The 16405-nt window shown below is 35.0% G+C and overlaps 1 protein-coding gene across 1 annotated transcript; it reads left to right on the top strand.

Annotated features, from left to right (window-relative positions):
- Nucleotides 1–5977: 5977 nt before the first annotated feature.
- LOC103090408 (olfactory receptor 10R2-like) lies at nt 5978–6952 on the top strand. The gene is given in 1 exon segment (XM_082931113.1): nt 5978–6952. A coding segment is annotated over 1 exon segment (975 nt).
- Nucleotides 6953–16405: the final 9453 nt, after the last annotated feature.

Below are 16405 nucleotides of genomic sequence, written 5' to 3'. Positions count from 1 at the left end.
TGCGCGTCCGGAGCCTGTGGTCCGCAACGGGAGAGACTACAACAGTGAGAGGCCCGCGTACCGCAAAAAAAAAAAAAAAAAAAAAAATGATCAGCCCTCCCCAGTAAGTGGGTCCCAGGGAAAGGACTTTTAGTGTCTGAATTAACCTTTCAATTACAAGGAGCATTCTTCCAAATTAATTTCAGTTCATGAGAAGTTTCTTATCAATTTCAAGCTGAAAACATAATTGCTACCTCTCTTAATTAATCTGCCTGAAATTACCAAGTGTCTTAAGTGACTTATGCCAGAAATGTGGACCTAGATATAGGATGTGTCTACTTTGAAAACATTATGGGGTGATGTTTAATGTGGAAGTTTGGAGGGGAGATTTTCCACCTTCCATTTAAAGGTGAACATCTGCAATAAAAGAAAAAACTTTGTCCTCACCTTGCTTTTGTTTTAGAAATATAACTCTCTGGCACTCTTCACTTACTTATTTAAAAAATAAGGTCACCTCATACACTACGTTTATATTACCACAACAAACAAACAAAAACCAAAAATCAAAAGCCCTTCACTTTTCTGAGAGTAGATACCTAGGACCTACAAGCATGTGGTACTTTTGTGGTCATGAAGAAGCCATATACTTATCTGTAGTGAAAAGATATTGGGTTAAGCTCAGATAATTCAGCTGTTACTTGTGTGGCTGGGTGCCAAGTGTTTTCACAAGATGCAAAGGGATTACAGGGAAGAGATAAGAGACTCATGAGGTCTGAGAGACTTGACCACATTATCAACCAACTTGACCTTGTTGACATGAACATTCCATCTAACAATAGCAGAAAGCATATTCTTTTCAAGAGCATAAGGAACATTCACCAAGAAAAACCAAATTCTGGACCATTAAACAAATTTTCATATATTTAAAATGATTGAAAATCATATGAATAATGTTCTGTGATCACAATGCAATTAAACAAGAAAAAAATAATGAAAAATTTCTGGAAACTCTCCATATATTTGGCAATAAGCAATACTTCTGAATAATCCATGGTTCAAAGAAAAGTTAAAATAAAGATTGGACAATATTTTGAATTAAACAAAATGAAAAGGCTACATATGCAAATTTGTAGGATGCAGCCTAACAGTGTATAAAGGAAAATTTATAGCTTTAAATACTTAAATTAGAAAGGAGCAGAATCTAAATTCAACAATTTAAATTGCCACCTTAAGAAACTAGAAAAAAAGAAGACTATATTAAATACAGTGAAGTTGAAGGAAGGAAATTTTAGAGAAAAGAATGAAAATGAATGGATGCAAATGTGAAGAATTACAGAAATCAATTAAATCAAAAGATAGTTCAAAAGATAAATGAAGCAGATAAACCTCCAGCCAGACTGATAAAAGAGAGAATATGAAAATTACTAATATCTGGAATGAAAGAGCAGGCATTTCTATTCTTCATGGAGATTTTATAAAGAGGATAAGGGAATAATATGAATAGCTTTATGCCAATAAATATGACAGTTGAGGTTAAATAAATAAAATCCTTGAAAGAAAGATCAGGGGTGGCTATTCTTATTTCAGACAAAATAGACTTTTAGTCAGAAAAACAGGAAGGAGAGATAAAGAATGTGTTTATATAATGATAAAATGGAAAAGTCATCAAGAAAATATAACAGCTGTAGATATTTATGTACCTAACATTGAAACACCTAAATATATCAAGCAATTATTAACATATGAAGGCAGAATCACACAGCAACCCATAATGGTAGACTTCATTACCCCACTTTCAACAATAAATAGACCATCTAGAGTACAAAAACACTGATGAACTTGGAGGGCATAGTGCTAAGTGAAATAAGTCAATGAAAGAAAGACAAATACTGCATGATTCCACTAATATGAGGTATCTAAAGTAGTCAAACTCATAGAAACAGAAAGTAGGATGGTTGTTGTCAGGGGTTGGAGGGTGGTGGAAATGGGGAGATTCTGTTCAATGAGCACAAAGTTTCAGTTATGCAATATCAAAAATTTCTAAGGATCTTCTGTACAACATTGGGCTTATAGTTAACAAAACTGTACTGTACATTTAAAAATTTGTCACAAGGTTAGATCTCATGGTATGTGTTTTGTTTTTTCTTTTAAAATTTTTTTAACATCTTTATTGGAGTATAATTGCTTTACAACAGTTAGTTTCTGCTTTATAACAAGGTGAATCAGCTATACATATACATATATCCCCATATCTCCTCCCTCTTGCGTCTCCCTCCCATTACAATTAAAAAAAGACACATGCATAAGAGGTGTTTCTAAAAGTGCTTATTTTCTGTTGCATGAGCAGCGTTACTGCAGTGAATGCATGTGTTCACCACACTACAGTGCATATAATACACTATGTAGACACAAGTATAAAAGATGTTTCTAAGAGTGATAGCTGTGCATATGAATCAGGACTGTGCTGTTTCAGTGAAAGAATATGTTCATCATATGGTGATGCATATAATAAATTACATAAAGAAACATGTTTTAAGAAAGGGTATACATGGTTGTGGATCAGGAGTTAAGATGCTCTTTCTTTTCTTTTCTGTTTGAGGGTTAATTTGGCCCTAAACTTTTTCAAGGAGTATGAAGTCTGTTTTGTCTGATATGAGTGTTGCTACCCCCACTTTCTTGTTGTTTCCATTTTCGTGAAATATCATTTTCCATCCCCTCCCTTTCAGTCTCTGAGTGTCTTCAGTTCTGAAGTGAATCTTGTAAGTAGCATACAGATGGGGCTTGTTTTTTAATCTAATCAGTCACTCTTGTCTTTTGATTGGATCTTTTAGTCCATTGACATTTAAAGTAAATATTGATAGGTATTATTTGTACTTTACTAAGTTCTCTAACATAATAGGTGGATAAAGTCACATCAGAATTAAATACTGGAGTCATAGTCATGGAGTGCTTAATTGATTCCATAGTTGAGACCTATATACTCACACCATAATGGAAATTAATGACAGAATCCTTACTAATAGTAGAATAAACAGGCTATTTGATTGTCTGAGTTTATGTGACAACTAATTATAGGAAAGCCAGCTTCCCAATATATGGGCCCATGGGAATTTGTGTTTTCTACCCTTTCCTGCACTGGTAGAAAACCAGTGGTCTAGAGTTATAAGATTTAACAAATATGAACAGAGGATACCCAGTTATATTTGAATTCCAGGTAAACAACAAATATAATTTTTTAGTCTAAGTATGTCTCATGCAATATTTAGGGCATTCTTATAGTAAACCTTTCATTTTTGTTTGCCCGAATTTAAAATTAACTGGGTATCCTGCATTTTATATGGAAACCCCATACTGATCCCACAAGAAATAGAATTTGAATGCAGTCATTTTTGCTGGAAAAAAGAACACTGGTGGCTTCCCTGGTGGCGCAGTGGCTGAAAGTCCGCCTGCCGATGCAGGGGACACTGGTTCGTGCCCCGGTCCGGGAGGATCCCCCATGCCGCGGAGCGGCTGGGCCCGTGAGCCATGGCCGCTGAGCCTGCGCGTCCGGAGCCTGTGCTCCGCAAGGGGAGAGGCCACAACAGTGAGAGGCCCGTGAACCACAAAAAAACAAAAAAACAAAAAAACAAGAAGAACACTGGCTCCTAGCTAGTTCATTGTTCAAGTATCACAAACTGAGTTTTAGGTTCATTTGAAACAGTATTATTATGACACTATAAGTGGTGCTTACTTATGGTTTATCTAGTTATAGTTTCATGCTATATAAGCCATGATATCAATGCCTTTTTCTTTTAATTATATTTTAATGATGACTTAATTTATTAATTACTGAGTATAAATTTTATAAAAATACCATATTAGTAAAAACATATTTACCTAAATTTTAGAATAAAACATGAAAATCATTATTTGCCTCTTTTCTAGGGAGGAACAGCCTTCTCAAAATTCAGTCTACATTACTCTAGAGGTTTCAGGGAAATACACACAATGATAGAATAATTTTTAGTGCATCTTTCAGGAATATCAATTTTTACTTGGAGTTTTTAGAACAGTCTTGAATCTTTATGCTCTCAACATTAAAAAAATATCCTTTTTTTCTTATAAGGGAATATATTTTTCCGTAAAATTCAAGGAGGAATATATCTTTGTGCACAATGAGTGGTAGGAAAATTTGGTATTTTATGTTCAAATTGCATAGAATTTTATAACTATTGTATAAAACTGTGGCATAAAGAACTGAAATTTTCTGTGGGAGGGATGCAGATCAAGGCAAACATTTTAGCCTTGAAGAAGGAGGCTAAAGACCCTGGAGATGCTAAGTCATATTTCAGTGCTTAATATAAATGGATAAAAGAGATTGAAATAACTACCTTGATCTAGTCTACTGAGCTTATAGGTGGATCACATAATTAATTGAATAATAGATAAAACTCCTAGGACTCAGATGTGTGGGGTAGTGATTAATAGCTACTGCCCACATCAGAGAAGCTGGAGGGGGAAACCAGGGCTATTCTGGAGGCATATGTAAGAGGATCAATTTATTCATAAATTGATAGACAATTGGATAGTTTTCTTCATTTGGCTATTATGAATAATGCTAATAAGAACAGTCACATAAAAATATTTATGTGGATAGTATTCACTTCTCTCTGGTATATTCCTGGAAATAAAATTGCTGTGTCATTAGGTAAACTTATATTTATCATTAAAACAAACTGTGAACCTGTTTTCAAAAGTGACTGCATAATTTTACATTTTCATCAGCAAAATGTGAAGGTTTCAGTCTCTCTGCATCCTCACCAGCACATTTTAGTGTCTAACATTTTAGTTATAGTCATTCTAGTGCATGTGAACAGTCATTTAATTGTGGTTTTAATTTGCATTCTTCTAACTACAAGTGATGCTGAACATATTTTCATATACCTAATAGCCACATATTTTCATATACCTACTAGCCATTTGTCAACCTCTGCATTACCCTATGCAAAGACTTTATCCTTTGATGAAATGTCTGTTGAAAGAGTTTGCCCATTTTTAAACCGCATGCTTCTTTTATTTTAATTGTAAGAGTTAAATGTATATTCTGGATACAAATCCCTTATCAGATATGTTTTTCAAATATATTTTTCTCTGTGTGGTGTTCTCTTCATTTTCACAATTGTACCTTTTGAAGTGTATATTTCTGGACTCTAAATTCTAACCATTGTCTACATGTATAATTATATGCCAGTGTCATACTTTCTTGATTACTGCATCATTAAGGTAAGTTTTGCAGTCAGAAAGTATAAATCCTCCATCTTTGCCCTCCTTTTTCACAATTATTTTGGCTATTCTAGTTCCTTTTCATAGTCATTTTGTGATCACTTTGTCAATTTTTACAAAAAAAGTTTATGATGAATATATAGATCAGTTTGCTCATAATTGCCCGTAATAATGTTGAGTCTTACAACCCATGAACATGGATGTCTCTTTGTTTATTTAGATTTTCATTAATTTCTCTCAACAACATTTGGTGGTTTTCTGTGAATATGTCTTGAACCTCATCTGTTAAGTTTAATCCTAGTTTTTTATTCCATTAAATAAGGAATTATTTTCTTTGGTTCATTTTTGCATTGTGTGTTCCTACTTGTAGAAGGCAGAATAATGTCCTTCCAAAGATTTCCATGTATCAATCCCAGAAACATGTAAATAGGTTAGGTTACATGAAAAAGGGGAATTAAGACTGGAGATAAAATTAAGTTTGCTAACCCTGTGCCCTTCAGATAAAGATTATTTTATATTATTTGGGTGTGACTATGTAATCACACTATTCTTAAAAGTGGAAGACAGAATCAGAGTTGGGGAAAGATACACAACTTTCCTGGCTTTGAAGAAGGTGGAGGGGGACCATGAACCAGAAGCTGCTAGAAAGTGGTAAAGGCAAGATCTTTCCAATACCTGAAGAAAGACATACGAGCCTGCATACCCTGCATATAGATTCCTATATCCATGTACCTGAATGCATTTACTTCCCTTTTCTTTACAGGTCTTGGCAGAAAACCTCACCATGGCCACTGAGTTCCTGTTGCTGTGTTTTTCAAGTCTTGGTGAAATTCAGCTTGTCCTCTTTGCGGTTTTCCTTTCTCTGTACCTAGTCATTCTCAGTGGCAATGTCACTATTGTTAGTGTCATCCTCCTGGATAAAAGCCTCCCCACACCAATGTACTTCTTCTTCAGCATTCTCTCGACATCAGAGACCTTCTACACCTTTGTCATATTACCCAAGATGTTCATCAATCTCCTTTCTGTGGTCAAGACAACCTCCTTCACCTGTTGTGCCATCCAAATGTTCTTCTTCCTTGGTTTTGCTATTACCTACTGCCTGCTATTGGGAGTGATGGGCTATGATCATTATGCTGCCATTTGTCAACCTCTGCATTACCCTATCCTTATGAGTTGACAGGTGTGTGGAAAATTGGGAGCCACCTGTGGGATTGGTGGATTCTTGGCCTCACTAACAGTAGTGTATTTAGTTTTCAGCCTTCCTTTCTGTAGTGCCAACAAAGTCAACCATTATTTCTGTGACATCTCACCAGTCATTCATCTGGCTTGCACAAATACAGATGTTCATGAGTTTTTCATATTCATCTGTGGGGTTCTTGTACTTGTGGTCCCATTTTTATTCATCTGTGTTTCTTATATCTGCATTCTGAGGACTATCCTGAAGAATCCCTCTGCTGAAGGCAGACAGAAAGCCTTTTCCACCTGTGCCTCTCACCTCACTGTTGTTATTACTCACTGTGGTTGTGCTTCCTACATCTACCTGAGACCAACAGCAAACTACGTGTCCAAAAAGGACAGGCTGGTAATGGTGACATACACTTTTGTCACTCCACTATTAAACCCCATGGTATACAGTCTCAGAAACAAGGATGTCCAAGTTGCTATTAGAAAAGTGTTGGGGAAGAAATGATCCCTAAAATTATTTAATTGAAATATTATATTTCAGATTTTGTAAAAAACATAGCTCTTCTACTATAAAGAATGTAGTTCCACATCTTTTTAACTGAACATTTTTATTTTTTGAGAGTAGTTGGCACACTTTCATCTCTCAGCTTTTGTACCTCAATTGCAATATAGAAAAGCTCACATTAGTGTCACTTATGTGACACTAATGTCTGCTTTTCCTCTAGAATAAGATGTTATTATGAGGTTTATTGGTAAATATTGAGTTTGGAATGTTATTGTTTGTAAAAATAGTCAAATACTTGGCCTGACCAGTGTTATGACCATAGTTAATCATCTTAATCACTCTAGTCCACATGTTACAACAGACAGTATTTTGAAAGCAATATCCAAACATGAAATTATCCTCATGAACATGAGTGGGAGAAGACTTGCTTACAATTTAAGGAGTTTACAGAATATCTAAACCCATTCATGGATCCAATTCATGATAGTCCTTGCTCATGGCCAATCTTATCTAAATCTCTTCACTCTATTTTTACCATTTAATCTTTTCTACTTTTGACATTTTGTTATAATGTTCCTTTTTACCTGTTTGAGAAATTATTTATATCATCCTGTCACAGATTTTATGTTTTATAATTTGAAAATAATGACAGGATACATTAATTGGCATTTTGCACCTACCCACTGGATTTTCTTCCTGGATGTAAATGTCCCTTCAATTGTGAATTTCAGAAAAACTCACCATGGGGTAAAAAGATATTCTATTCTGGTTAGGACAGCACATACAATTAACTAGAGTAGTGCTGTTTTATTACATCACATACAGCATTAAAAAAATTAAGAGGTGCAATCTAAAATTTAATGTTTCTGAATATAGAGTATGTAGACATTAGGAAATTAAATTCTATACTGCAGGAAGTTGTAATAGTTAAATAGAAAGCTCCAGAAACAGACTTTACACTTAATGCCTTGATCAACTTTCATAAAAAGTGGCTGAGTTTTGTGTCCATCACTAGTGCTTGGAATATTTTCTACAGCAGCCTGATGCTAAAGTGCTTTTTAAAATTTTTTGTGTATCCTACTTTGTAGGTCTAATTTTCTATTATCCTCTTCATGTGTGGGCCCACTGAATGACTTTTTAATTTAACTCATCTTTTTTTAAATGTTTCTATAGTGAACAGGCTTAGAAGAGAGTGATATTGTTATTCTTTGGAGACAAGTGTGCTTATTGTCTATTCCCTATGTCAAAGTAAAAATGGTGCCAGACTATGTTAAACAGGCAAGGAAAGCTTTCTTCAAGGTTATTTTAGTAAAAGAGAAAGACTATAACTAAGTCTGAACTTGGCAACTCTGACATCATTAGACGAATGGATAAAGAAGATATGATACATATATACAATGGAATATTACTCAGCCACGAAAAAGAACAAAATAATGCCATTTGCAGCAATATGGATGGACCTAGAGATTGTCATACTGAGTGAAGTATGTCAGACACAGAAAGAAAAATTTCATACGTATATAACTGATTCACTTTGCTGTACAGCAGAAACTAACACAACATTGTAAATCAACTATACTCCAATAAAAATCAATTAAAACAAAGTTAGGCTTTCAAGAATGTACACATTTGTTTGCATACACAGAAACATCTTTTTCTTTCTATAATTCCAAAACTATCCATGTTTAAAACAATAAATTACTGTTTACTGAACACTTACTAAGTGTTAGGCACTATTTTAGTTACAGGATACATTAGTAAACAAAAATAAAAAAAATCCTGCCTTCATGGAGCTTCTATTCTACTGCAGAGACATAAAACCTAAACGATAAGCAGGATATATTAGTAAATTATATGTAAGAAGATTATGTGTGCTATGGGAAAAAAGTGGAGCAAGGTAAAAAGCAGAGGTGTTGGGGGTGATGATTTTAAATAGAGTGTCCAAGAAGACCTCTTTAAGAAGGCGTCATTCAAGCAAATACATGAGAGAGGTGAGGAAGAACATTATGGAGGCATAAATTGTCCTTCCTTTTTGTCACCTTTTATGAGTTAAAATTCAGTATCCATCCATGAACAAAAGTACCTCTCAGGGAGTTGGGGGATCCAGTATCATACACCAAAGTATCCAGGAGGAGTTTTTCCCACCTGTGCATTGGATAACAGGTAGATAAACCTTTTTATGCGTTATGGAAATGGCCGATGTCTGTGAACTGGCTTCAGCCCCTCTTCATTGCAGTAGGGGAGCACCTGCAAAGTGTTGATTTGGACATACACCCATGGGTAAAAGAGGCTTTGTAGAAGTCCTGGTTTACAGAGGAGAGATATCAGCGAGCAAATACAAAAACAAAAACAAACACAAAACAGGTGCATTGGACAGTGTAAGAAGAAATTTGTCAGTGCCACCTGTCCCCCAAGGTTGCACAACTTGGGACTGAACTAGCTGACAACAACCTCTCCTGAGGGAAAAGGGAGAGAAATGACTGAGTGTCCAGGTTCCCCAGCTGTGTGGGATGCTGCTGGAGAAAACTTTTTCTGTCCCAGAGCACCCAGGGTACAGGCAAGACTTTCATGACTGGGTAGGGAGAAGAGATCAGGAAAGGCAGATAAAAATACGAGAGAGCATTTAAGGGATGTGGTTTCTGTTGACTGTGTTCAAGACTGTAGCAGTAAGTCCACCCACAAGCTGCTGGGAAAACCTCCCTTGAGGATCCCCACAACTGGCCCATGGGCACCCCCAATACCCCAAGTGCCAAACCCAAATCTCCCTCAACTCTTCAGCCAGCTCCTTGTGAATGTTCCTGAAGTGTCTGTGAGAGTAAGCTAAGGTAGACAGGGAGGGCAAACAGAAAACAGAAGAGCATCTATGAACAAGGGAGAAAGCACAAAGTTGAGCTACAGCACCACCTTCAGGAAAATAAAATAGAAGTTTCCAATATCTGATCTGACGTGTTGTAAGATCAAGAGAAAACATACAAACTTAAGAATTCTGTTACATAAAAAGAAATGAAGTATTGATACAAGCTGTAATATTGGATGAACCTTGAAAGCATCCTAAGTGAAAAAAGCCAGTCATGTAGGACCACATCATATATGATTCCATTTATATGACATGTCCAGAACAGCAAATCTATATAGATGGAAAGTAGGTTAGTAATTGCCTAAGAATGAGGGTGGGGTGGGAAGATTGGGCATGTTGGCTAAAAGTGTGGATTAACTTCTTAGACTAATAAAATGTTCTAAAATTGATTGTAGTGATGGGTGTATAACTATGTGAATATACTAAAAGCCATTTAATTGGACTCTTTACATGGTTGGCATATATGGTACATGAATTATGTCTCAATAAAGCTGTTAAAAGAAGAATTCTGCTACAAGATGGAGCATGGAGCAGGTGTATCCATGCAAGGTCAGGAAAGCCCAGGATATAAGTAAGACCAACAAAAAGTATCTTCCACCTGAAGATGGCTAGTAAGGAATGGGGAAGATGACAGCTACTTCAAATGTGAAAGTAGCAATGTAAATCTCCAAGATACGCAATGAAACAAGGAAACATGACATGATCAAATGATCACAGTAATCCTCTAGTAAGTGAACCCAAAGACACAGAGATATGTGATTTGCCCAATAAATAATTCAAAGCAACTTATTTGAAGAAGCTTAATGAGCTAAAAGAAAACACACAAAGACAACTCAACAAAATCAAGAGAACAATACAGAAACAAAATGAGAAATTTAACAAAGAGATATGTCATTAAGAAAAGAGAGTTGTACAGAAATTCTGATGCTTAGGAATTTAATGAATGAAATTAAAATGCAGTAAAGAACATCAACAGCAGAGTAGCACAAACAGAAGATGGGCTCAGTGAGTTAGAGAATAGGAACTTTGAAATAACTCAGAGAACAAAGGAAAAAGTATGAAAATAGCAAAGAAAGCCTATGTGATCTAATGGACATCATCAAAAGAACAAATCTCAGAATCATCGGATTTCTAGAAAGAGAAGACAGGGGAAGAGGACAGAAAATTCATCTGAAGAAATAATAGTTGAGACCTTCTCAAACCTTGGGAGAGACTTGGACACCCAAGTTCATGAAGCTAATACATTACCCCATTATTTCAATTCAGAATGATCTTCTCCAAGACACATTATAATAAACTTTCAAAAATCAAAAACAAAGAGAGGATACTAAAAGCTGCAAAAAAATAAAGATTGCAACCTACAAAGTAACCCCCATTAGGCGATCAGCAGATTCCTCAGCAGAAAATTTACAGGCCAGGAGAGAGCAGAATGATATATTCAAAGTGCTGAATTAAGAAAAAAAGCCAGCCAAACGTACTCTATCTGGCAAAGTTATTCTTCAGAAACAGAGGAGAAATAAAGATTTTTCCAAATAAACAAAAGCTGGGGGAGTTCATCAATCACCACTAGACCTGCCTTACAAAAAAATGCTGAAATGCTGAAAGGAGTTCTTTAAGCTGAAATGAAAGGGTGATGATTAGTAATATGAAAATATATGAAAAAATACAACACACTGGAAAAAGTAAATATCTAGTCAGATTTAGAAATTTTGAATTTTGTAATATGATATTGTGTTAACTATTCAACTGTAGTATAAAAGTTAAAGAAGAGAATTAGAATGAGTATAACTACTATAATTTCTTCATGAATGCAAAATATAAAAAGGGTTAATTTTGACATTAAAAACTTAAAGGAGAGGGAGTAAAAGAATGGAGGTTTTTATACAATCAAAGGTATGTTGCTATCAGTATAAGAAAGAAAACACAGTTCTAAAAATGAGTAAAGGATTTAAATAGTCTCTAAAGAATACATGCAAATCTCTAATAAGCACAGGAAAAAATGGTCAACAGTATTAGTCGCTGGGGAAATACTAATCAAAACCATGACATACAACTTCACATCTACTAGGATGGCAATACTACTACTACTACTAATAATAATAATGCAGAAAATACCAAGTGTTGGCAAGGAAATGGAGAAATTGGGACTCATACATTTCTGGTGGGAATGTAAATTAGTGCAGCTGCTGTGGACAACAATTTGATAGTTCCTCAAAAAGTTACAAATAGAATTACAATACGACCTAGTATTTCCACTCCTATGTGCATGCTCAAGAGAATTAAATACATATGTTTACCCAAAAACTTGTACATGATTCTTCACAGAAACATCACACATAATAACTAAAATGTGGGAACTACCCAAATGCCAACTGTTGTTGATGAATGGATAAATAAATTTGGTATACCTATGCAATGAAATATTATTCAGCCATTAAAAGGCATGAAGCCCTGATATGTGTTACAACATAGATGACCCTTATGCTAGGTAAAAAGAACCATATGCAAAAGACCACATATAATATGATTCCATTTGTATAAAATGTTTAGGATAGGCAAATCTATAGAGACAGAAAGTAGAGTAGAGGTTGCTGGGGAAAGAGGATTTGACTGCTAAAGCATATGGGGTTTCTTTTCAGGCTAGTGAAATGTTCTGGAATTAGATAGTGGTGATGGCTGCCCAATTCTGTGAATATACTAAAATCCATTGAATCAACATTTTAAAATAGTAAATATTGTAGTATGCGAATTATCTCTTAACTAAAAAAGTCAGATCCAACCATGAATACAGACTTGAAAGTGGTTCATAATATACTCTTGCATAAAAAATAAGTTGCAGAATAATTTAAAGATAGATATCAGATATCTATCTATTTTTCTGTCTACGTATCTATCTATCATGTCTCTCTCTCTCTCTAAGTGATGTGTGTTTGTGTGTGCATGTGTATATATTTATAATCAGTCTAACCATAAATAGTGGAAATTCAAGGATAAGAAAGTTGAGGAAGAGAGGACATTTCAGGATCTATTTTATATATTGGTACTTTTTATTATTCTGAGGATCATATGTTATTTAGATAGTTTTACATTTATTTTGAAATAACAATATATTTTAATTTAAAAAATGCGAAGTAAACCACTAAGAATCCTGCTGTTGGAAGAGAGAGCAAATGATATTTTTTCACTGCAACTAATTAACAAAAATTTGTTTAATAGAAATGGGGGCTCAGACTCCCCATCTCCTTCCTCCCGACAACCTGCCTTCGCTTCCTGCCCTCAGGTGTGTGAGAGGACCATGTTTCTTTCCAATAAATACCAATACATCAAAAAAAAAAAAAGAAATGGGGGGTATTTTAAAATAAATAATTGTGTTACAGGTTGAATTGTGTCCCTCTAAAATTCATATGTTGAAGTCTTAACCACTGGTACCTCAGAATGTGACTGTATTTGAGAATAGGGTTTTTAAAGAGCCAATGAAGTTAAAATTAAGTCATTAGAATGGTCATTAGAGATGACTGACATCTCTATAAGAAGAGGAAATTTTTTTTATAAAGAGGAAATTTGAACACGGAATTATAGAGAGAAGACGATATGAAGACATAGGCAGAAGATAGCCAAAAAGAAGTCAAGGAGAAAGGCCACAGAAGAAACCAGCCCTGATGACATTTTGAATTAGATTTCTAGCTTTCAGACTGTGAAAAAATAAATTTCTGTTGTTTAACTAGCCAGGTCTATGGTACTTTGCTATGGCAGCCTTAGCAAACTAATACAGAACATGTGGTATAAATATGTTTTGCATATTTAGGAACTCTGAGTAGAATGAGATGGCTGGAGAGGCAGATGTGAGGAGAGAGAGATATGAGGACAGTTCGTGGAGGACCTTATGGCCATCCCTAAATTCTTACTTTTATTGGTTGTAAATTGTGAACTTTTGAAGTTTTGAGAAAGAGAGGAATTTGATCTGATGTTTTCTTAGGTTGAGATCCATAAGCACGGTCAATTTAGTAGTGGAGAGACTAATAGCAACAGAGATTTTAGGAGCAGTTTAGTGACCTAGGAAGATCAATTACTACCAAATAATTATTACACTTAACTGTTTATCTTTCTACTATACGTAATACTATACAAAATAGTCTCGTCTTTATCTCATTTAAATGAAGACATAGACCAATATAGGAGAAGGCACCAATCTCCTTATTTTACAGATGAGTAGTCTGGGGCCCAAAGTAAGAAAGTAATTTACTCTTAGTAATTTTCTAGGTCACAGACTAACTTCATGACATAAAAAGGGGCCTCCTTCCTTGCAAATTTTTCCTTTGGATGGCCCCAGGCAGTGTGGGAAGTGAGGGAGAGGCAATAGTTCTGGTTGATTTATGAGGTTATCCACAGAATTGACTTCTATGTCACTGCACAGGGAGAGGGTCATGGTGTCCAGGGGTGTGTGTGACAAGGTATGGGAAATAGTTTTCACCATTGTTGGGGCAATGCTAGTTCCTTAGTCATAGCAGGAAGCAGCAGGGACAGTGGCACTGGACATACCCATGGAGTGAAAATTGAAATGAGCTCTAGGAAAGGGGTAAGAGAGTGGATTATCTGCCATGTACCTGCAGTGTGATAATAAAATTTTATGTAATCTCTGCTATATTCAGTGTTTATAAATGTAGTAGAGGGCTGAAAGTCCTGACTTAGCTTATCTCAAAAATTTTAAAGAAATTGAATACACACAAAGACACACATACAGAAATATATTCCTCTATATATGTATATAAAGGGGGGTTGGGGGATTCATGATTAGTATTTTATTTGAAATTTGAGAATATTTATCATATTATCTAGCAATGGATATTTGAGTGGAATTGATTTGGATTTAAAGATGAAATAAGGACAATTGGTATCGCTACAAAATTGAGACATCCTGTCCTTTTATAAAGTATCTCTATGTTTATTCGTTTTATTCTGTATCCCTCAGAAAAGTTTCTTTACAGCTTCATTCTAATAGGTCTCGACTAGAAATTGTTAAATGTATTTCTAAATGTTTTCCAAGGAAAATAAGTAAAATTTCCCATTTTTGCAAACACCTTCCTTTGATCTTTTCACACAGTTATGTTGAGGTTCCAAAGGAACTCATATATCCCAGACCTAACACTTTCCTCTTGATATCTTCATTTGTACTCTGTTTAGGGATTTACTCTTAAACTTTTCAGAGTCCTATAGGCACATATAGGGTTCCTAGTACATCTTTCTACTACCCTGGATCACTCTCTGTAGAGTTCACTTCTACAAATTCCTTCTGAGCTGTTGAACCACTGATTGTTACCAATGATGCCTCTTTTGGTCTCTTGCCAAGCCCAGATAGATAAAACATCTGCTCTGCAGTTGTGTTATCAAGTCCCCTGGAATGATTACTGCATTATGGTTTTTTTTTTTTAATTTATTTTTTGATACAAGTTCTTTCCATCTTGCTAATAAAGATTGATCAAGGGAAATGGGCAACTTTCTTGGCTGGGACATAAGGAGTGAAAATGCAAAAACTGAAATTAAGTTCCAAAAGATTTTCCATAAGGAAAAGTGCAAGATGAAGTGAAATGGTTGGAAAATCATCTCAGGAAGTATGGAAGGTTTATTTTTTTGGCAGGAGGAAGTATAGGAAGTTACTTCATGAGTATTGAATGAGTTTCAATTAATGCATGAAAGTTGAGTCAGTGAAGAAATGACAAGGGATATTTTGCTAGAAGTTGGGGATTTTTAGAGTCTTATTTTTGCAATGAGCTGATCACCTTCTTCCTATTAGTTATATATGGAATGTATTTCTGGTCACTGGGCTCAATGCCTTATTGAGACAAGTACACTTGTGCCACAGTCACATTTTAATTACAAGGATCGTAGAAAGAGGATGGCTCTACACATATAAAAGTGTGCATGTGTGCTTTTCTGAGGAATTGTCTTCTCAAATGAAAGATGTCTAGGAGAAACTTGTGCTAGCAGAACTAAGCTAGCACAAGTAGAATTAATGTTTTATTTTATAATGGCTGGTTTTCTGAAAATGTCTGAAACTATTAGTAGCTCATTAAAATCACCAGGGAAGATAAAAGGACAGTCAGGAATTTAGAAAAAATGCATTGAATTTTTTTCTCTGAATGTATCTACCCAATCAAGCTATCAACTCTTAATCTTTGTGAATGTCTTTTTTTTTTTTATATCACTGATTAGGAAAACAAAAATCTATGTGTTTTTAATAAACTTTCACTGACTTATATGGAATATATATCCTTGAGGCAGGAGAATCTTTGTGTTTGCTAAGCATAAACTTATTCATCTTTCTCAATGTAAATGTCTCTGTGGAGTTATTTAACTGTTGTCTCTCAGCTGTAATTCACTATTCTCTACTTTATATATAACTTAGGTTGAGATCCTGAAAATTACATTTTCTTGAATCATAATTGGTCCATCTGTTCAATGATAAAGAGTGTCTTAGAAAATCAGTCCTAATATCAAGGCCAACCTGATAGTTGCAATTTCAGTGCAACTATATTATATCATGGCCAAGGTCACAGAAATTCCCTAATTCCCACAGAATTCCCTAATTCTGCCTTGGTTTAAGCTTTCCCAGTGTATTC

This window comes from Lipotes vexillifer, unplaced genomic scaffold, assembly GCF_000442215.2.
Source record: "Lipotes vexillifer unplaced genomic scaffold, Lipotes_vexillifer_v1.1 scaffold238, whole genome shotgun sequence".
NCBI lineage: Eukaryota > Metazoa > Chordata > Mammalia > Artiodactyla > Lipotidae > Lipotes > Lipotes vexillifer.
The sequence above is the reverse complement of the archived record's forward strand: the minus strand, read 5'-3'. Positions and strand labels throughout refer to the sequence as shown.